The sequence below is a fragment of the Buceros rhinoceros genome, unplaced genomic scaffold, assembly GCF_000710305.1.
Source record: "Buceros rhinoceros silvestris isolate BGI_N320 unplaced genomic scaffold, ASM71030v1 scaffold12572, whole genome shotgun sequence".
Lineage (NCBI taxonomy): Eukaryota > Metazoa > Chordata > Aves > Bucerotiformes > Bucerotidae > Buceros > Buceros rhinoceros.
Window position 1 is genome coordinate 17,457 of NW_010400732.1, and position 22,335 is coordinate 39,791.

The following is a 22,335-nucleotide window of genomic DNA, read 5'->3' on the forward strand; positions in this document are numbered from 1 at the left end:
TTCCTTGAGCTCAGAACTCCAGAACTGGACACAGCACTCCAGGTGAGGTCTCGCCAGAGTAGGGTAGAGGGGACGAATCATGTCCCTTGACCTGCTGGCCTCACATCATTTGATGCAGCCCAGGATGCAGTTGGGTGATCATTGTTGTGGCCTCCTCGGACCCGCTCTAACAGGTTCATGTCTTCCTTGAGCTCAGAACTCCAGAACTGGACACAGCACTCCAGGTGAGGTCTCGCCAGAGTAGGGTAGAGGGGACGAATCATGTCCCTTGACCTGCTGGCCTCACATCATTTGATGCAGCCCAGGATGCAGTTGGCTTTCTGGGCTGTGAACTGACATTGTCAGCTCATGCCCAGCTTTTCATCCACCAGTACCCCCAAGTCCTTCCCTGCAGGGCTGCTCCCAATCCCATCATACCTCAGCCTGGTTTGATACTAGGGATTGTTCCAACCCAGGTGCAGGACCTTGCACCTGGCATTGTTGTACCTCATGAGGATCACACAGGCCCACTTGTCCAGCTTATCCAGGTGCTCTGGATGGCATCTTGTCCCTCAGGCATTTCAACGGCGTGGGTGTCATCTGCAAACTTGCTGCGGATGCACTCAATCCCACTGTCAGTGTCAGTGATGAAATTATTAAACAGCACTGGTCCCAGTATGGACCTTTCCCCTTTGCCTTCTTTTTTAAAATCACTAAATGGCCATCATGTATCTTTTTCAACACAATTGTTGTGACAGAGTTTTAAAGTTGTCTCTTTGCTGAAGTTACCCAAAATCTCAATAATGCATCAAGCAGCTCTGAGCCAGCTGTTGTCACAGCCCAATTCACTGCCATGTTACTGCAGAGCAATACAGGTTATGTACCATTTTAAATGTTTGTCCTGGTATTGTTTACATTTCCAAAGCATTTCAGAAACCTGAATCCCTCCCTTCCCTATCACACAGAAGTATTTTCTCTGTTCAGCATACCCCAGTCTCTCTGGCACCACCGCCGGCCGTGGTGTCCTGGTGCAGAGCAGGAGGCAGGCTGGCGGCGATGGCAGCTCTGCACCAGGTGGAAACAATTATGGGAAAAAACCATAGTCCGCACTGGATGAGTTACTGCTGATAGCTGCCAGATAAGCTAACTTAATAAAGTGGTGGCTTAATTAAGCCACATTCCTTGCCTCTTGCCTTTTGTCCTGCCTGTCTGGAGAGATGCTATCAAGCAGATACTGCTTTGCAAGATGGGGTGGGGGGTGCTGTGCTGGTGCACCACTGTGTGTCAGGAATGGGGGGGACCTGCAGGTAGTGGGACATGGGGGTGGTCTTGAAAAGCTCAGCTCCTCTCTCAGTCTGAAAGGTGATGGGCTACAGAAGTCTGCACAAAGGTAGATCCACTGCTTGCCTAGTCATGGGTGTGTTTATTGGTACCACACCCTAAATCCCACTTCTGATATTCAATGATCCAGGAGCACCTCAACCTCCAGAGCTAAGGGGAGTAGCTCAAAATCTCTCTGCTTCTCATGCAGCTACCGGTCAGAAAAGTATGGTGACTTTGCTTTGAGAGAGTCCCTATTGCTATGGATTTTCTTACAGGCAGAACAAAAGCTAGATAGTGCAGTGATCAAAATCATTGTGAATTTGGGCTTATGCGTGTTCCTGAGTGAAGATTGCATAAGAATTAGAAGTTGCTGTATTTTCAATAGCTAAAGCATCCCATTAAAAGCTGTAACGATAAGTCTGCCAGAAGTTTCTTCTTTGGAAACCAGATTTAAAGTTAGCAAATCAACTTAATTTCTCCATAGATCCAGATTTTAGTGGTTGAATTTCTTGTGCAGCCGTGTATTAGTTTGTGTTTGATGCATGCTCACATGTACAGCTGCGTAGCAACCACCCCACTGAAAGTTATTCAGTAACTAAATTATCAGCAGGGACCCCCTCTTACCTTTCATTATATATAACGAGATTGCTGCTGTGCAACGTTGATTAGACATGTCAACCTGGAGCTGAATGTCTGAAAATGAATATTGCTATTAAAATGCCTTTGCTAATGATCAACTCATGTGTCCATCACTCTGACAGATTTCTCTTTAAGAATGTAAAAAGCTAAAGCTTGCAGATGTCCCAGGGTGGCAATGTAATGTTGAGAGAAATTGGCATTGTTGTGTTGTATTTCCTGTGCACTAACCCTAAAGAAGCGGTTTCCCTGGCAAAATCATGCTGATGGCTGAAGCTTGCTGTTGAGTTCAGGCTGTGCTAAGGCAGAGATCTTGAATTGGGAACCAGTTATCATGGGCAACTGGTTTCTGGACTGTGAACCTGAAAGCAGGGCATACCTCCTTTAAACCACTTCTTTAGGTGTGATTTAAAACTTTTGGGATGTGGGAAGCTCATTTAGCCTTGCAAGGCATCCATCTAAGAGAAGGATACTCTAACCAAACCTACGACCCGAGGACTTTGCTGTCACCGTCCAGGCTCACTAGGTCCTGGCAGATGAACCTCAGGTGTAAAGGGTGAAGCCAGTTCCACGCACGCTGCGCCTCACCTAAAAAATCCACCGCGCTGGTGCACTCATCACTTGCAGTGAGCGTGGGAAAAGCCCTTCCCGGATCTGCGTTCGTGAAGCCAAGCCATGATGATGATGATGTGGGAAACTCTTCAGGTATTTAGAAAAAATACGTCCAAACCTCTTTATCTGTAAACCCTGGGAAAATTCAACAAAAAATTGAAAGGGAGACCAAAAAGGAAGGAAATGGTTTGTCAAAACCATCTCATTTTCCTTGGAACCCTTTGCCTCAAGAAGCCATTGAAGAGATGTATTTCAGCAGGGGCTGGGATATCTGCTGGGGCACCATGATTTTCCAGTTGCTTTAACCGGAGGAACCCCTGGCGAGGCTCTACAAACCTGCGCTTGCTTCAGGGTGCCAGGGCAGTATTTAATGGCTGTAACTGGTCGTATGGTGGGTTGTCATGTGGCTGTGGGAGAGTGGTTTGATCAGAGCAAGTGGTTTGGCTATCAGGACAATCCAGGAAGGCAGATAAAACCACAGTTTAGCCACAAGGAAGCCAGTAAGTCCAGCCAAACGCCATTGCCAGCCAAGCTGAGAGGACAGAAGCAGCTCCTGCAAGGTTCCCAGCAGCTGAGCCCTTACCCGGGAACAGACTGTGCCAGCTGAGGTTTGCGTCAGCTGCCACAAGCCACTGCAAGGGTGGGAGTCCTAAGGGCCCTAAGGCTGAAAATCAAGTGGGAATTCCCCATGAGAAGGGTGGAAATGTTGAAAACTGCTGCTCCTTCTTTATGGTTAGTTCTGGCCCAGCCGCACAGGTCAGCATCTCATAGGGAATGCCCTCCTTCTCCTTCCCATCTCCAAGCCCTCTCTCAAGCTGGGCTGTATCTTCCTCTGAAGTGCAGCTACAAGCAAGCTTTTATCAGCTTCCCTTCTTCTACAGACAGGAGGATATGAATGTGCACTTGGAAAGCTGTCAGTATGACTTGCAGCATATGAACAGCCTCTCTGCTGCACCTTTGAACTCATTCCTCCTGCATTTGTTTGTCTTGCAGATAAAACTTCACAGCAGTGTTTGGAGAAAAGGCTAATGAGGGACCACTGTTTGCATAACAAAGCAATGCTTCCTCTTCAACCTTCATTAAGCATAATTTATATTCCAGCTAATCTTTGGAAGAGGGTAAAATATGTAGCCAAAGTTTGTTTTTACGTAGTTTGGAGTAATGCATTGTTTGTTTTAAGTGGTCAGTTGCAACTGATAGCTGATTTAAATTCAACATAATGATGATTTGTGATGGCTGCGTGTTGTCTAGGGGAGTGTTGTGTCATTGACTGCCATGGCTTTAGCACTATGCTGCATCAGTTATTGAATTAAAGGATAAGTCCAAATGGATAATTTCCCAGTTTTGCAGATATTTCAACATGTCCACAAGGCATGAAAAACTGTGGATTTTTAAAATACAGGGTTTTTTTTTCCCCTCAGACTCATGTAGAATTGATAAAATATCGCACTGAGCAGCAGCTTGCTTCTCTTGTGGCAATCCTGGCAGCCACCAACATGAGACCCTTTGAAGGTCACCAGGTCCCTCCAGAGAATGATTAGGTCACCAGATCCCTGCTCTCAGGGTGATAAGGGGCTCAGCCATTTGTAAAGGTTCCTCAGCACTGCAGGGAGTCCTGGTGACTTGATGTGGTTTGCTGCCTAGAAAGGAAACAAGCAGGTATAGCTGAATGCTTAAAAGTCATGACAGGCCAGTGTGTAAGAAACGTTAATTTCTCAGCACTGAACAAAGTCTTTGTTCATATCATAGACACATAAAAAGTATCTAATCTTATTTACCGTTCAGTGCAGTTTTGTCCCACTGCCTGTATCAGATAATCCCTTGCTCCAGTTGAAATCCCCAATATATTTCATGTATCACCTTCCAGGTTTATTAAAGGATGAGAAATGACTCATAACATTTTTCTTATGTGAACTCCACGCTGAGAGTTACCCCTTTCCGCAAGTTTACATTGTAATGACACGTGTTGGAAAACACCCTTCACAGTATCATGAAAATTATGACCTGAGCTGTGTATTGCGCTGCATCCTTTCAGCACAAGCAAGAAGGATTTTCAGACACTACTTGGGATGTGAGTGGGTCAGCATTGGGGTACCCAGCCCAGGCTCCTGAGGCAGCTGGCCATCCTGTCATTTAAAATGCCTCATGGATTGAGTGGTGGGTTTCCCTGCTGTGTTCTTTAATGATGAGATACCTCCAACTGCAAAGCTCACAATCCCCTTATGGAGGTTCATCTTATCCATGATCTACCCACAACTGTTTTTAAAGGCAGCACCAACATTTAGAGACTATTTTTACTTATTTATTTATTTATTTTATTGTTTTTCAGGAAAAAATGCTGTAAGGGTTATAAGTTTGTTCTTGGACAGTGCATCCCAGAAGGTATGTGATTTCACTGTTCTTACTCCTCGTGTCCCTGTGCATTTGTCTTTCCCCTGTTCCCCACACTGTAGGTTTGGAAGAGTATCCTGATATAAAAGGCTCGGCCTATCTTATGTGTCAGTGAGGTAACAGTTTCCAAGAAATTGTTGGGAAATCAAAAAGATCAGCATCTTCCAAATAGTTTCATTAGCAAGCCAAGCCTTGATCCTCTCCGAAGTACACATGGCTGCACAGATTTTGTATTATGTCCTGCTGCAGAGGGACGCATTCTATCTTGGCTAGGTACGCAGGAGTGCTCTGTGCACTCAGGAGCACACCTTTCCTGGCTGATGGCTTTCTCCATGTACTCCTTGGATCTGGCACAGCTGATTTGGCTTGTAAGTGCATGGGAAGTGGGAGACTAGGTGAGTTAGTCCTGCCTTTGGTCACCTATTTCCCAAAGACATGAGTGAGGGGAGAGCATCACCAAACAGCATCTCTCTCTTCCGCCTCTCCTAGTGTTGGGCACAGCTTCCTTGTCACCAGAGGCAAATAGAGAATTACTCAGAGTAGTTCATGGAGTGAAAAAGGGAACGGTCCCCTCCTGGCAGAGAGGAGCTGCCTGTGCACTTTGCAAAGCCAGTACTGGGACTCCCAATGCTCAGAGGCTGCTGTAATGAGCTCTCATTTAGGGAAAGGCTGAGCTCTGCCTGCCTTAACCTTGGTGGAGGCCTCTGTTGGGTCTACTGATCCGATGGCTTCGCATGATGAGTAGATGTGACATTTTCAATCACTTCCACCACTTTGGCCAATTTGTGTGAAATTGGCTTTGAAGTTACAGGACCCATGGAACAGTCAGACAGAAGCACATAGCCAGAGGTGACAAGCCAAGAAACCTTGTTTGGTCCAAAAAGCAGGTTAAAAAATTGGTTTATGGTAACACATCCTTCTATTTGATGACATATGGAAAGCCTCGAGTTGACCTGACAGTTTTCCCAGTTTGGGATGGTGATGTTTTGCAAAGAAAGCAAATGACAAATTAACATACTAGAGAGTCAGCTGGTTTTTGACTTACAGCTCAAAAAGTCTGTTTAAGCCAACAGGGATTGCAACCCAAACTCCAAGCCTGATGCTTTTTCTTTTAACTTGTATCTTCTTTGCTGCTGACTGGAAACACTAGAACACTGATTGGAAAAAAAAAAAAAAAAGAAAAGAAAAGGAAAGGAGAAAAAAGGGGGGAAGAAAAGAAAAAATGCCACATCTTCTTAAAACAGGAATCATGCATTTGTTGTTGCCTTCAAACAAATGGTTCATGATGCCAGGCCAAGTCCCAGGGAGTGGTTACGGTTTAGGTGAATCAATGTTCACAAGGAGTTCCTCATCCCATGGTTTTCCATTGAGTTTTGTCTCAGTGTGTGTTGTATGAGATGACAGTGTGTTGTTTGAGATGGACACTCGGAGGAGGTGGTTATGCTGTGTTGTACAAGGCAGTTGTGTGTGTGGGAGGCAGAAGTCCTGAATCCTTTAGGGATGGAAAGAAGCCAGGACTCTACAGTCTGGCTTTCCTGTGAATTGTAACAATTTTATGCACTGTTTAATCACTAAAGATAATGGATACAGCAGGAGAAGTAAGAGGAGCAAAATAAAAAATGAGAACCATGGCAATATATCATTTTAGGCTTCTAATTTTCATCTCTTGAGGTTTCAGGTGATTATGAAAGCAGCTTTCATTATGTACCCACTGACTTCACTTAATCCTGTCTATTAGCTGCATCTCAGTAACCTGAGAGGTTCTGCTACTAATTTAATTTCTCTGCTGGCTTCTCTCCATTAGCATCTCCATTGCCCCTTTTTCAGGTCAATCTATATTTTGCCTTGAACTTCAGAGGCCACAGCGATTGCTATAAAATCTGAGACGATCATGGGCTGTTGGTGTAGGGATGAGAAAGATGATTCAGTTAAGCACTCGTTTCACTTACTCTGTTACAAGACATCACTTGGCTCTTCACACATTGTTTTGGCATAATCTTGACAGAGTAGCTGTATGAAATGCATGCCTCGACACAGGCATATAAATACAATGCAGATGTGAGTTTATTAGAGCACAGCTGCACCTTTTAATCCAGTACTGGCAAGTTAGAGCCATGAGAAGCAGTTCCAGGCCACTCTGCTCTGTGATTTTGCAGTGGCTGCAGGGAAGAGTATGGGATAGGGATAGACCCTCCCTTGGCCACCCTCTTATGGCTGCCTCAGGAAGACACAGATCTCCTTCTTGACCAGCTGTTATTTCAAGAGATTCTTTCCCAAAGGGTTGTGTCTTTGTTCATGTACATCTTTGTTTTCTGTCCTGTTATTTCTCACCTACCCTTGGAAAGCAACATAAATCAACAATCTAGTATGAGCCCATGCCCCCAGGTCCTGCATTTCATTTGCTTTGGACTCACTTTCTTGCTCTGGATTTCAGCTGCAGGAGCAGAGAGCAATGATCATGAGGAAACATCAAGGGGAGTTTGCTTTGTGTGTCTGATTCCCCCTGTAGCATCTCTTCCTGCACCACCTCACCAGAAAAGCAGGTCAAAAAAGAGCTCCTCACCCTTTTCTCCTGACTGATCTCCATCTTTGTTTTGGAGACTCTCAGCTCGAACCAGGTCTTGTCTTATGGTATCACTGTGAGTAAAGCAGGGACAGATGTAGTCTGAAACAGCTTCTTTTGGAGAGTATCCTCCCTACCATTGCTTTGTTACTTGAGGTTCTTGGCTCTGGATTAATTCAGAGCAAAATACTCTATGACAAGCAAACACTAATCAGACCTGCTCTTTTCTCACTAACGCTATTTCAGAAATTTTCTTGGTACAACTTTCCATGCTGCATTGTCATTCCTGAGTTCATTGAAACATACGCAGAGACGTGTTATTTTGATTTGGGTTTTTTCTGTTTTCCTGGAGTCTGGAACAGCCCGATCCTCAGTGTGTGGCTTTGATTCATCCTCAAACTACATTTCTTAGGCTGGGCTGGTAGATAAGGGGCTTGAATGTGGAATGGTGTATACATCCTTGGTTCTGCAGAGCATGCAGAGATAGTACAGCAGCTTTTGCCCAGTTTCATCCCAGTCGTGAGTACTGTTCCTGGGACCAAAGGCCTGGGGATGCTCAGCTCTGTGTCATGGGACTTGCCCACAGCTATTGTGTGATTTGGGTTGACAATGGGTGAAGGACCAGCAGGGAAATTGGTGGATGTGAAAACCATATTTAAAGACTGGTTACGTGAAATATAGCAAAAGAGAGATGATTAAAAAGAACTGCCGTTGTTTAGTCTAGAAAAAAAGAGGCTGAGGGGAGATGTGATAACAGCTTTTAGGTATGTGAAAACTTGCTGCAAGGCGGGAAGAGGACAAAAATAATGGGCTTTAATGGCTGTGAGGGAAATTTGGATTAGATATGAGTAAAAAATTTTTTATCTACAAGGATATTTAATTTTGAGAATAGACTGCATGGTGGGATATCTCTATTCCTCAGGAATTTCTAGGTGCAGATTAGATGAATGTCTTTTAGGAAAGGTTTATGCATAGCTAATCCTGCTTGTGGTGGGAGATGGTCCCTTCCAGCACTGGTTTTTTTTTTATTATTTTATTAGGGCACATCCATTCATGGAAGTACAGGGAGGACAGAATTCATTTTGCCTCCGCTCAGAATAGGCTGAACATGTCACAGGCCAAATCCAGCATTTGCATGGGCACACTGGCTAAGGAGCAGGCATGTTTGCCTCAGTGCTAGGCATGCTACCCTGTTCTCCATCTGATTTTATTGCAGTGGAAAATGGAAATTGCTGCAACCATGCCCAGGAAAACCACCACTAATGCTTTGTATTGGGACTATTTAGTAGTGCCAAATGTAACAGGAGTTTACAGTTCTAGCATCACCTAAAAAGCCCCAACTAGCCCCTAAGCTGACTGTGTTTGAAAGCAAGGGTCATGTTTTTCTTCCACACTTGTGCAAAGCTGCACTGTTCAACACTGGTGTCCTGGCATTGCCATTCACTGCTGCAGAACTACAGGCAGACTTCAAGAGTTAAAACCAACACAGTTGGGAATTAAGAAAGAAAGAAAGGATGCCTGGTCTTCAGAAGGTGACAAGCACGAGGGAGGAAATGTTTGGCACCATGGCGATAGTATTGTTTGGTCTAACGGGCTCTGGTGAGACATGCAGCAGCTTGTTAAGTCTCATTTGGTGTTTTTCTGTACCTTGGCACACTGTCACTTTTACTGCCAGTGCTGCACACGTGCTCTCTATACTTCATACAAAAAATGTGGTTTCACTTGCTTTACCATCTACTGGTTTATTCCAATTGTTTGGAAAAATTAACGTACCCGGAGATGTCTGCTAGTCGTCAGTGGGAGTCAATAATGAGTTGGCTTTTCATTATTTTATACCATATATACGGAAACACAGTGCATTTCTGTGAACTCGGTCGAACACTTAGGTTTGGTTTAGATGTATCTGGTCTGGAGCAGGGACAGAATATTTCTGCTGTGGCCGCTCCAGTACCCTGTCACTGGAGGGTCACAGTGACAGCCATGTGGATGCTGTGTGCAAGATGATGTTCCTCTGAAATGATCACAGAAACTGACACTTTGGCATAAAACCTGACCTTCGGCAGGGTTTGCCTGAGCTGCTTTTGAGACCAGATGCTGCTTCAGGTCCTGTCTTCTCCTGGCAATTGTTCCCGATGGTGCTGCAAAGCCCTCGCCCCACAGCCAGGGGCTGCCCATCTCCTCCCACCCCTGCCACCAGCCTGTCACCAGGAGCCAAATCCAGCCCCTGGCAGGGCAGGGATATGGGTCAGGCCCCGTTTTGCTCTACTGTCCTTTCCCTGGGCTTTAGCTCCGCTGCCGCAGAGCAATGAAATCAGATTCACTCTCCCTTATGTTTCCAATGGGGACCTCAGTCTTCTGCGATTTCACCGACAAGCCTGGCCAGCAACTTGCCATACCATAATCTGCACATTGCTAATTAAGCGTGATGATGGTTTTTTGACAATGTGTTCTTTGCTAGAAGGATTATATCTGGCTTTGAACAATTACTGTGCTATTTCAATTAACTTTTCATTATGATATACCTTCTGCCTGCATTTGGCAGTTAGCCTCACAGTGTTTCACAGAATTCTGCTTAGGAAATGTTGCTATCAACACTTAAAAATTTGTGGAAGAAAACAGTAGAAAACTTTTAGATAATTTAATATGAAATCTTAAATCCTGCAAACGAGGAAAGTGACCCTTGTTTAAAATCCAGATATAAGACATAGTCTAACTACGGCAAAGCTGTGAGTAGCAATTACAATTTTACTATAATTCTTTGCTTATGTCTCATGAATGTTTTATTTCTAGGTTCCTTAAGTCCTTAAAAACAACGTAACTCAACTTCATTAATTAGCAGAGAGGTGAAATGTTTGCTGTCTAAGTATCATCCAACTACTGCCACTGGTATTTTTCTAACCTTGTTTTTCTCTCTCTAGACTATGATGTCTGTGCCGAAGCTCCCTGCGAACAGCAGTGCACAGATAACTTTGGGCGAGTCTTATGCACTTGCTACCCTGGGTACCGCTATGATCGGGAGAGGCACAGGAACAGAGAGAAGCCCTACTGCCTGGGTAGGTGGAAGTGCATGTTGAGCTCATCTCTGGCTGATGAGGTATCCTGCTCCCTCAGGTCTTTTAGGAGTCAGTTTATATCTGAAGCCTTTCTTATTCTCATTGCTATTACAGAAGAAATGTGGTTTTTAACTGTTAAAGATTGGTTCCCAGAACTAAGAGATCTAAATGCCCCTGAAATTATGAGAGAAACTATTAGAGGGTAGTACCTAAAACAAGACATAGGCACCCAAATACTTTGAAGTGTTCAGCTGATGTAATTTTCCCTTTATTAATTCCTCCTGCAGGTTTTGAGCCATAGTTGAGGTTTTGGCCCAAGATGAGGGACATGGTTCTAACAGAAAGCCTCGAAGCATTACAACCAAGGCTAATTATGACAATAAATCATCAGGGTTTAATCCAGGTGGCCAGTATCTAATTCAGGAGTGATCATTTACATGTGGTCCCTGTGTGGCTAGTCCTGCCCTGCCCTGCATGGTTTGCTGTGCCAAGGAGCCAAAGTTTGCAGGATTGAGCTTTGCTTGTGAGCTTTCCATTACAAAGAAATGTTCAAGTGATGTTCACTGATAAAATGCAAGGTGTGGTAATAGTAATAGCGCAGTTCTCACAGAGCCCCAGCCCAAAGCACCAGCAATGGTGCAGTTACCCATTTATTTAACCACAAAATCTCCTGATACCTTTAAAGGAAGGCTTTTATTATATCTGAGGTCTGAAACCTATGGCTTCGGGAAATTTTGAACTCTTGCTTCTCTCCAGATATCGACGAGTGTGCCATGAGCAATGGGACAGTCTGCTCTCAGATCTGTGTGAACACCATTGGCAGCTACAGGTGCGAGTGTCACGAAGGCTATACCCGGGAGGAGGATGGCAAGACGTGCACCAAAGGAGATAAAGGTATATGCTAGCAGGGTTTAAAAGTCCTGGGCCAAAGGGCTGGCTAAAAGCTTGATCTTCCATAAAGAGGAACTGCTCTCTATGCAACACTTGGAGCTGAAGGTCCGAAGCTGGGTTGTAGCTGACACTCCTGAAGGGCCAGAGTTGTTTACCGGGCACTCGAGCGCCTGCAGAGCAGGCCTGCCGCATGCTGTCCTCCTCCCCTGTTTATGCTCACCCACAGCAGTAAATCAGTAGCCACATCTACAAAGAAAGAGCACGAGTATGTTGAAGGATGTGAAAAGCATCGTCCTGTGGAGAGGCGGAGTGGCTGAACAGTGAAATTTTCTGTCACAGCTTCCCTTAGACCATTTCTACTAGATCCATCTGCTAAAAGCCACAACTGCTCCCATACAAACCTGGATTATACCTATTTGCAGTCCAGAGCTCGGGAGACAAAGGAAAAACATTTGCTGGATGCTGACACTTAAAAGCCTTCACTCATTTCATCTTTTAATTAAATTAATTTCAGTAAACTTTAATTTGTATTTACACTCCTGCATCTGAGATTAGCAAATGGCCCTGGGATGGTGGTTAGTGCCTCTGGGTGCTCAGAGGGTTGGAAAAGGTGTGCCTGGGAATTCCACACTCTTTTCAGTTATTGCTTAAATCAATTGCTACATTATGTTGAGTAACACTGAATTCTGCTGACCTGCAATTAGTTTGTGTGTCTTGTGATAGATTTTGCGGTCAGATTTTTTTCTTTTTTTTTTTTCTTAATGAAAATAATATGTGATGGGAAAGGGGTAGAAGTGAGGGCTTGTTCTTGCTTTTCACTGTTTGTTTCAAAGTATATGTGTGTGCTGTGAATGAATGATTTCCAAGTTTTTGAACTCATCCCAGTTGTTAAATTACAGCATTTAGAGTACTGCAGATTAAATAATGATACAACAATTTAAAAGAAAGAAAGAAGAGTATAACCTGTGCGCTGGAAGAAAACTAACTCTTTTGATGAATGGTGACTTACCTTAGGTTCATCAATTAATTCTTGAACACATGTATCATTGGGTGCTCCAAATCCCACTGGACAGCCAGAGCAATTTATAATTTTGATTTTCCTCTGAAAATGTGTAACCGGAGCCACTCCATTAAGTTTAATTGTTCCTTGTAGTTTTCAAATGTTTTTTCTCCTTGTAAGTGTCATAAAGGAAAGAGATATAATCTACATAATCCACTTGCAAATAGTTTTTTTAGTTAACTTTTACTGGCAGAGAAACGTCCAAAGCATTCAGGATAACTAAGTATTCGAAATACAGAAGGCTGTGGAAATAATTCTAATATTCAAAAACCACTGATTTTACACTGAATGCACACGGCACATAAAAATTTCAGTTCCAGTAGTTAATCTGGAATGAAATACCCACCATCTCTCAAGAAATTTCCCCAATGAGCTGTGCGAAGCAGAGGGAACACTTTCTGCTCTGTTACCCCACTGTACTCCAAGTTAGTTACTAATTAATTGCCAGACCTCTGGGGCAAACGAAAGAGGAGTTGGCCATCACTGTTTCACAGAGCTTGCATCGTCACTCATCCCAAAGAAAATCTAGATTTTCGGCAGCCGTGAGGAACGGGCTGTAGCAACACACCACCCCGTGGTCAGCCCCAGCCCTGCATCCGCGCCGAAATGACATCCTCATATGAACAGATTATTTGCTTTTCATGGTAGCTGGAATACTTAAATTTTATTGTAAAATTTAGTGTGAGAGACATGACAACACACGTGTCCCTCTCCAGCTTTAACCACGTTGCGTGTTTCCCAGGAGATACTCGTCATGTTTTCATCGTGCCAAGCCTGAAGGCTGCAATCCAGCCACTTTTTTGGCTCTGTAAGTGGGCTTAACTGACAGCTTTGGGTTTGTTAGTAGGCACAAGAATAGAGAGCATTTTTTCGCTCAACTACAGACATGTTGCATTTGATGGAGACAATACCACTACCCATGTAGAAGTAGGCAAATGAAACCGTCTCAGCAGGCTGAGCCCAGATAATACAACACAGATGATCAACTCAATAGTCTCCCTGCAAAGACCGCCCACAGCACAGCTCCCCACAGAGCTCTCCTCCGTCAGCATCTCCTTCTCTTCCAGCATCAGCAAGACAGACTGTTTGAGCACATGCAAAGAAAACACATCGTGGCCCCTTGCAGATCTCTTATCGATAGGTATCACGGGGCTCACCGGTGTCTCGCCGAGATGAAAGGACCCCCGTCAGGACAGCAATGTCATGTGTGAGCTAGACTTTGTGCTTTGGAAATCCTTCATAAAATAGAGCTGGTTTAAGCCTTCTCTGAAATAATTTCAGTCTCCTGGCACAGGTCTGTGCAATGGGAACAGGCTCTCTAAGTGCCTTGCTTAATGCTAGCCAAACTGACCCTGGAAGGTAACCTCTGTTTCTGCACCACATGTGGGTGGCTCCGTCTAATTGTTTCTTCCCCCTTTGGCCTGCCCTAGGTGGCTTCTGGCTTTATCCGTGCTTTATTCTGGCTTTACTTGTAGTTTGGTCCTGATACAGGATCGGATGGGGTAGAGCGAATGTTTAATGGATGACTCCTTCCCCAGGCAAATCATCACCTCTGTCTGGTATGAGTTAAGGGGATTCTGCCTCTCTCCTGGGATGCAGCTCACACTTGCTTATATGATGCTGTTGGCCTTCTTCCTCTGACAAGTCAATCCAACTGGTTTTGCAGAAATCTCACTGGTATGATATTTCCCAAACATTAGCTGACAGCCCCCCACATTCATCTCCATGGATTGTTACAGCCCTGTTTTATCTAGACTTATCAGCCTTGTGTGCCACATCCTTCAGGAAGATAAACTGGTTTTTATAATGAAACACGAGGCCAAATTCACCGCTTCTTAATCTGCACGTAATTCCACTGATTCTAGTGGGATTGCATCAGGTTTCAAAGAGCAGAGCCTCTGGCAGCTTCTCCCTATGACTGTATGTTTCTTTCAGTAACATTTCTTAATACGATATGAAGGAACTCATTTGGTAAGATAGCTAAGATTAGTAGAAAACCCAAAATTTATTGGAGTTTGAAAAAAAAAAAGGCATTTTTTCTAATGGCTCTATATCTGTATATCACACATATATTTATCTGTATATCTCACAGGCTCAGAAGTGGACACGTCAAATATGGCAGTGAGGAAGGAAACCAGCAGATGCTCTGTATTCAGGCATCTTTTCACAAAGGCTGGAGTTCCTCTGGAAGGCAGACTGCGGCCAGAGGTGTTGTGGCCAAATAGTCTTGGAGCCAGCATAGCTGTGATTTGGTGACATTCTATTATACACTTTGTGGAGTTCATCAGAAGAATCCCAAGGAGTACCTTTTGGCCTTAAATCTTTGAGCCTTCTGAACACTGTACAGAAAGCCATGCACTTTTGGGAAGGGCTGGGAAGCTCAAACAGCAGTGTGTTTACTGCCATAAAAATGTTACATAAATCGTGTATTATTGTAATGCCATTGGACTGCAGCTGTGGGAGCTGGCAGTGGATGAGTGGGGAAAACCCCAAGCCTTTGCCTCCTAATCTTCTGATCACTTCAGTGCTAATACCAGTCTTAATACTGCTGGTCATCGCAGCGTCTTGCCCTCACAGCCCTCTCCTTCGTTATTAGGTGATAAGAGAAATGAATCTTCGTCTTCTAAAAGCAAGCATACCTGATGTGGAATTACATCCAACAGACTAAATGTACTGAAAATCAGTTTTGAACTAAATTTGTGCATCATGATCATCTAACGGGGTGGAATAATCCTTACTGGACACTGCAAACATTTAAAGTCAAGTACTACATAATATCTTTAGTATTAGAAACTTTTACTTTTATTTAAAAATTAGGCAGATGTTTTCCAAATCAATACACGTTTCTGCAAAGATGAAGGACATTGGAGTGTGTGTCCAAGTGAGAAGTATAGCACAACAGCTAAGCACATTGTAGTTGATCCTTTTTGAAGATATTGAAGATTCGCTGTCTTTAACCAGGAGCATCTGCAGAGTTTTTTCATGCTTTGAAAGGTCAGTGTTCAAAGGTGCCCAGTAAACCTTCCATGTAACATCCAGGCACAAGGCCACATCATATGCAGAGCTCAACACACGTGATGCTTCTCAACAGCTATACGTGGAAGGAAAAAGGCTCACCCAGAATTTGCCAGTGTTCAAATCCTGCGTCATCCTGTGTTCTGGAAACCACATTTCTATTTAAGTGGACATTTGTTAAAATAATCCTCGTTTGTTTGTGATGCAAAAGTGCTTCACTGGGTATGGGACTGGAAAAAGGACAGAAATAGCATTTCCGATACTTCTTACAGTTTGAATCATTTAACGGATTCTTGGAAGGATCACATTCATGTGTAGTACCAACAGGTGTGCCCCTTCCTCTCGTGTGGAAAAAAGGACAGAAATAGCATTTCCGATACTTCTTACAGTTTGAATCATTTAACGGATTCTTGGAAGGATCACATTCATGTGTAGTACCAACAGGTGTGACCCTTCCTCTCGTGTGGATTTAAATCCCTGCCATTAATCTCAGTCACCCTCTCTGCTCAGGCTGATTCCATTGCATGGAGGAATAACCAGCAATGATAAAGAGCAGTTTGTGCAAAGTAAATTAAATGGCCATATTGCAAGGGATTTTACTATAATTCATAGCATATGAAAATTTGCCCTGCAGGGGACTGTAAATCAGTTTAGATCTATAGGGTTGGCCTACCCTAAACACAAAGATAAAAGAAGGGGTGTAAACTTTTGCACGTATTAAAAAAATTAGTTCTTTGGGGACTGTTAACTGGAAACAGCTGCTTTAAAGATGAGCTCAGAGCTGTCCCTGCAAAGTTTCTCAGCCTTACATAGCAATTCTCAGTCAAAGCATTAATAATGGCAGGGTTCTCTCTCTCTCCTTTTCACAGTGCAGGGAAATGTAATAACCTTCAAGATGCAATCTATTACTTTCATTTGGATCCTTATATTTGTATTGGAAACTGCTTTCTTTCAGCTGGGCTCCTTTTCACAGTGCAGGGAAATGTAATAACCTTCAAGATGCAATCTATTACTTTCATTTGGATCCTTATATTTGTATTGGAAACTGCTTTCTTTCAGCTGGGCTTCCTGAGAAATCTGAAAATGTGGCAAAACCAGGAACATGCTGTGCCTCTTGTAAGGAACTTCATCAAATAAAGCAGACAGTTTTACAACTGAAGCAAAAGGTATGAACAACTGATCATCCACGGCATTACCAGACCTGCATGTTTTATGACAACTGAGTTTAAATTTAAGTGTTTTGGGCTGTCACAGCCATGTGGCTCTTGTGTCCATGCAGATAATGCGAGTGTATTTTAACATTACGCAGGAACGTCATCTCTTCCTTATGCTTCTGAATCGCTTGTAAGCAGATTGCTAACCAAGCTCATGGAGCCGTGTTTCCAAGCTTGTGGTAGCAGAGTCTGGCAAATACCCATCCCAGACTGTGCCCAGGCTTCTTGGCAGTCTGCACTGGTCTCAGCTTTTCATTCATTCTGAGTGCACAGGATTTTGGACTTGATCCACCTTCAGTATAAGCAGGTGCAAGACATTCTGCAGTTGCAGGAACATGAGAGAACATGATTTTTGCATTAATAGGGTGCTGATACAGGATTCTTGCCAAATAGGAGCCGTGTAGCTAAATGAAAACATCACTAGCTTTCATTTTTTAAAAAAAGAAAAACCCTCAGCTTCTACTTTTTTTGTTTTCATCTGTATCATTCCTGCAATAATGCACTTAAAAACTTCCTATAAATTGCTCTTGAGTAGGATTGAAATAGCCCAGAGACTCAGCCTAGAGTTTGGAGAGCCAAGGGCAGGGCTGCAGGTGTAATGGTGACACCTCCTCTAACATTCAGGTTCTCTCAGATTGAAATGTCCTTGCAGGAATATTCTCAGAGATTCATGTTACCAGGATGTAATTATTTCACCCAGGAAGCTCATTTAATTCCATTGTGTCAAAACACAGTTTGGTGTTTTCAATTGTTACATTTAGTTCATTACATTTAATTCATTACATTTAATTCATTAAATTAATACATTTTATTCATTAAATGTAATTTATATTAGGAAAGAAAGAAGCCTTCTTCACAGACATTAAATACACCGATGTTGGAGACACTCAGTCTCAAAAATCTGAAAATGCCATGTTTTCCTTCTGAAACAACATGAAGACAAACATGGAAATGACAGAAATTCATGCGTCATGAATTGCCATGTGTGATGGCAAATCTGTTTTTCAAACAAATGATAGCAGACAGGTTAAAGAAGGATCCGTGCTTCTGAGTGTCCATTTGTCACACTGCAGTCCATGATGCTGAGCAGGCTTGCACTGACGTCCAGAGAGGGATCAGGGGTCACGCTGTTGGCCCAAGTTGTTTTCTGCAAGAATTGATGGAAAACAATGGCCTGAATTAATGTAAAGTTTTCTGTGTCCAACTTCTACTGTTAGGTACCTTTGTTCAAAACTCACTGCTGGAAAAATAAGACCATTGACACATGTTACTGTGGGCACTTTTACAGTAGCTGTGGCCAAACTAACTCTAGCCTCACCAACTCACTCTTGCCTCACAGCCAAGTCCTGTTATGGTTCATAGCTTAAATTTTCCCCAAGTATCTTCCTAGTAGGGCTTGATCTATATAGCATCCTCAGAGGGAGCCCCCTGGGCTGTGCCTCATACAGGCAGAGCTGGAAGAGATGGTCCTCGATAGCCTCAGTGTTTTTTACTCCATAGAGAGAAGAGCTTTGGTCCATGCTGAGGGGAGATCAGGTCTTATGCTGCTTCTCTGCCCAGGAAGACACAAACCCTCCTGTTTCACCAGCCACTCCCCATGGCCAAGTTCTTCTGGGGAGGATGTCTCTCAGTATCTGTAGTTGAAGCTATTGTGTTTTGCACAGAAGAATTCACTTCTGTCTGCCAGAGAGACAGTGTATGGGAATGAGTCTTCAATCTTGACTTTGCTGTTGGAGTCATCTAAACCACAGATCTCCTAGAAACTACCCAAAACTCCAGATGCATCATGCAACACAGCATATGGGAGTCTTGTTTCTAGTACTGTCTTTATATAAAATTTACCCTTGCTAATATTTGCACACATATGGAAAAAAAATAATTGTTTTCCAAGGGATGTTAACATTTGGAACTGTGTATGGAGAAATCAAGGTCACCCTGGACCAGGATCCTGGTTCAGTTAAAATGTAAAATAGAAATTGGGTCGTTGAGTATAGCCAATACCTTAGAGAATGTGAGTCAACATCCAAAACACATGGTTTAGCCCCAGTGTAGGTAACAACCATTTGACTTGAGGCATACACACTCCTAGTGTATGCCTCATATACACTCCTAGTGTATGCCTCAAGTCCACCAGACTCAGTGGGGAAGTATATGTAGATGCTTTCACAGCAGCTATGTGAGTTGTTTTTTTTTTTTTAAACTTACTAGAGTTGTTACAACAGCCTTGCTGACAGGAACAAGTCAATATTTAAGCAACAGAAAATAACACTACTCCAAATCCTCTTCATGATGAATCTTTGCCACTAAATATATATTTTTACTCCAGCATGTCCATTTGCAATATAACCTGAAGAGTGTTCATGGCAAGGACTATATACTAAGTGACATCTATTTATCAGCTGGGATAACAATAGATCCCCAAAATAGGATCAGGTCAGAAATTTGAGTATGAGCTCTAAAGAGGACATCAATTAATCAGTCACTCAGCTGTGGTCACCCCTGAGGAGAAGCATTCATTGATGATACTGCAAATACTCTCATAAAAACTGCCTGAAAAATAAAATGCTCCCACGTAGTCACAAGATTTAACTCTACCACTCAGTTTTAGTGTGGCAGTGTTGGCACTGCAGAGTCCTTGGCTAATTCGTGTCACATAGTGGAAGTTTTACAGCACGATGGTCCTTTCAACCTTCCATTCGTATCCAGCCAGGACCCTGCTCTAGACAGGGTAGACCTATCTCCAGGAAACAAAACTTTGCAGCATGCTGACCAGAGCCAGTGTGTGGACTTCCTTGTGCTGGTCCCTGGCCAATGTGTCTGCGAGAGCCCCCAGCTACTAAATTTTCCTCTCCAGCCCCAGGAGTGAGGTGCTGTAGAGTGGAGTATCTCTTTATTTTCAGCAATCCCATGCTTTGGTCTGTGCTGCGATGGCTGGGATGTTGGTTGAGAAAGCTGCAGGCTCATTGATAAACAAAGCAAATGTTTTTCTTTGGAAAACAAAAGATGACAGCTCACCCCAGAAGAGTAGGTGTGCCGGATCCCCATTTTCTGTATGAGCAGATTATAGGAGTAAGCACGTAAGAAACACCCTGTGAGGCTTCTGTGAAGTGCTGACCTCATCCAGCCACTGATTTCTGTGGGGATGGAGCAAATCTATCAAATTCTTGTAAGACTGACATCACGTCCCTTGATTTGCATTTAGTGCAGTCAACTTGTCTTTGGAAAAGCAATGCTCTCCAAAAACTGAGTCACGAAGGGCTGATGAATCCTTCCTTGTATTACTGTCATCATATGTTGAAATCCAATCTGAAAAATCAAACTGGTGTTTCAGAAATGCCACCAGGAACTGTCTCAGCATTTCTAACTTTTTTCTTACCTTTGTTTCCTTCAGAACTGTTCTGTGCATCCAGTCCCAAACTGCAAGCAGCACTGGCTGCTCTGCCCTCATAGTGTATTCCTTAAGTAATAACTTGTTTGCCAAAAGAAATTTGCCCAGTGTATATTATTTTTCCTGTATGTTCCGAGCATTAGGTTTGCACTAAGAGCAGGAGGGTGTATAGCAAATAATTATAGAAAGAAGTAGGACTCTTCAGGACAGTCCAGTGCAGAGAATTCCAAATATTTGGCTGAAAGCATTGTCAGATAGCAGGAGGCATCATGTTCATGTTTTTTGTTTAATGCAGCTCTCCCATGCAAACGTTGCAGAAACCAGCATCGGACTGTGCAGTGAGCCAAATTCACTGAGGGAGGAACAAAGCTGACCCAGGGATAGATCTGCCCTGATGTTGCTGAAATAGCTCTTCAGTTCTGTTTGGCAGAGCAAAATTCCCAACTCTGCATGCAGCCACTCACCACCAATAAACATCTTTTCTCACTGCAGACCATCCTCTTGGCTTGTCATCTCCCTTCAGCTGCCTCCGGAGAGACTAAACTTCGCAGACACATTCTAAATATGTTTAATTATAAATATATTCAATCTGGGCAGATTAATGTTTCATGGATAATTAAACATGCAATGGATAATGACATTTTAAACTATACTCCTTTTATTCTCACTTAGCTTTGTGTCTCTCTGCAGAGCAGATCCAGACATCTCTTGCATTAGACAGTATGGGTACAGGTCCAGGTCCACAACATATTTGGATCTGTCACTGAATGTATTAGAAGTTAGTGGCTTGTGCAGCAACTGAGGACTTAAATACCTGAGCAAATGTTGCCCTGAGAAAGAGCAGTACATGAATTGAGAAAATCTCAAGTAAGGAAAAAGATGTTTGCTGAGAAGATCCACACAGTTATGAGAATTAACTTTTTGACAGCTTGTTGCTGTATCTCTCCTGAATTTCTCCTGCCCTCCATTTGGATTGGCTTGCAGTGTTTCTGCAGTGACTTGAAAAGTGAACAGCCTCACACAGTAATATTTTTTCCTGATGATTTCAATGAAGGATATGATTAAACATAATTTCCTGAAGCATTTAAGTATACTGTTTGTTCATATGAAAGCTTAATCAAAAATGTTCAGCTGAACAACGAAGGGCTTACAGTGATTTTTGGTTTTGGCAGGTCGCTTTGCTTCCAAATAATGCTGCTGATCTTAGCAAGCAAATCACTGGTGAAAAAGTGCTTGCATCTAATGCATATATCCCTGGCCCCCCAGGCCAGCCTGGCCAACAAGGTCCTCCAGGTAAGATACAGACCAGAGTGATGTGAATGTCCAAGAATGCTATGAAAAAAAGAGTAAGCTTCCTTCTTAATTTATTGTTTCGTATTTTAAATGTTGTATTTGTGTTTGTGCAAAATTTAAAAAGAAAAACTTTCTGATCATTATGGTTAGCCTCTGCCATCTGCCTTAACATCTTCCATCATGTCTTAGTCTCCATGTGTTTCTTGGCGTGTAAGCTGTGTTTGTCTTGTATGTGTTAAATTTCTCTCTCTCCCTGGGATGTCTCACCTGCTTCAGTTGTCATTTCCTGTATTTTAACTCTGTCTTAACGCAATTCCCGTTTAATTTCAAGAGTATCTATTGCTTTAGCTCACTGTCATTAGTAGAGCAGAAAATGTGCTTTCTGTTTGCAGGAGTTTGTGCCAACTGTTTTATTTTCCCCCAGCTGCTTTTGCAGGGATTTATTTGTTGGGTTTTTTGTTGTGTTCCAGATTCAAAGGAATCTGGAAAGTACAACTCCACTCACACCTTCTTTGCTAAGGTATAGCTTGAAACAATGAGAAAAGCAGAGGATTCCTAAAGCCCTGATTTAAGCTGGACACCTTGCAACCAGCAGCCAGAGAGGCTAAAAATTTTGCAGATAATTTTGGGTTAGTGATAAATCCAAGGAATTTCAGCATTGTGTTAGGTTCCAGGAATATTCTTACAGAGGACTAGCAGATATTCCTTGCGAGGTTTGATTGGCTCCATACCGAACTGCCCCACCGCCCCCCTCACCAATTATCCCCACTTTTGCAGTCTGGCTTTGTTTTTTGAGTCTTTACCTCATTTTCCTGGAGGACGCGTATCCTGAGTCCTCAGTATATCCTAAGTGCAAGGACAGTGTGGTTAGAGATTCACTGACTGTGGTCAGTCTCCGAACCGTCGCGCTTGCCGCC

General features: G+C 43.2%; 1 protein-coding gene across 1 annotated transcript; it reads left to right on the forward strand.

The window, feature by feature from the left end:
• Positions 1-4,879: 4,879 nt before the first annotated feature.
• CCBE1 (collagen and calcium binding EGF domains 1) lies at positions 4,880-21,938 on the forward strand (the record flags this gene model as incomplete). Its single annotated transcript, XM_010132009.1, has 6 exons — positions 4,880-4,932; positions 10,423-10,557; positions 11,314-11,451; positions 16,583-16,689; positions 21,298-21,418; positions 21,889-21,938. Coding segments are annotated over 6 exons (604 nt in total), but the record flags the coding sequence as incomplete, so codon positions are not given.
• Between the last annotated feature and the right edge of the window lie 397 nt (positions 21,939-22,335).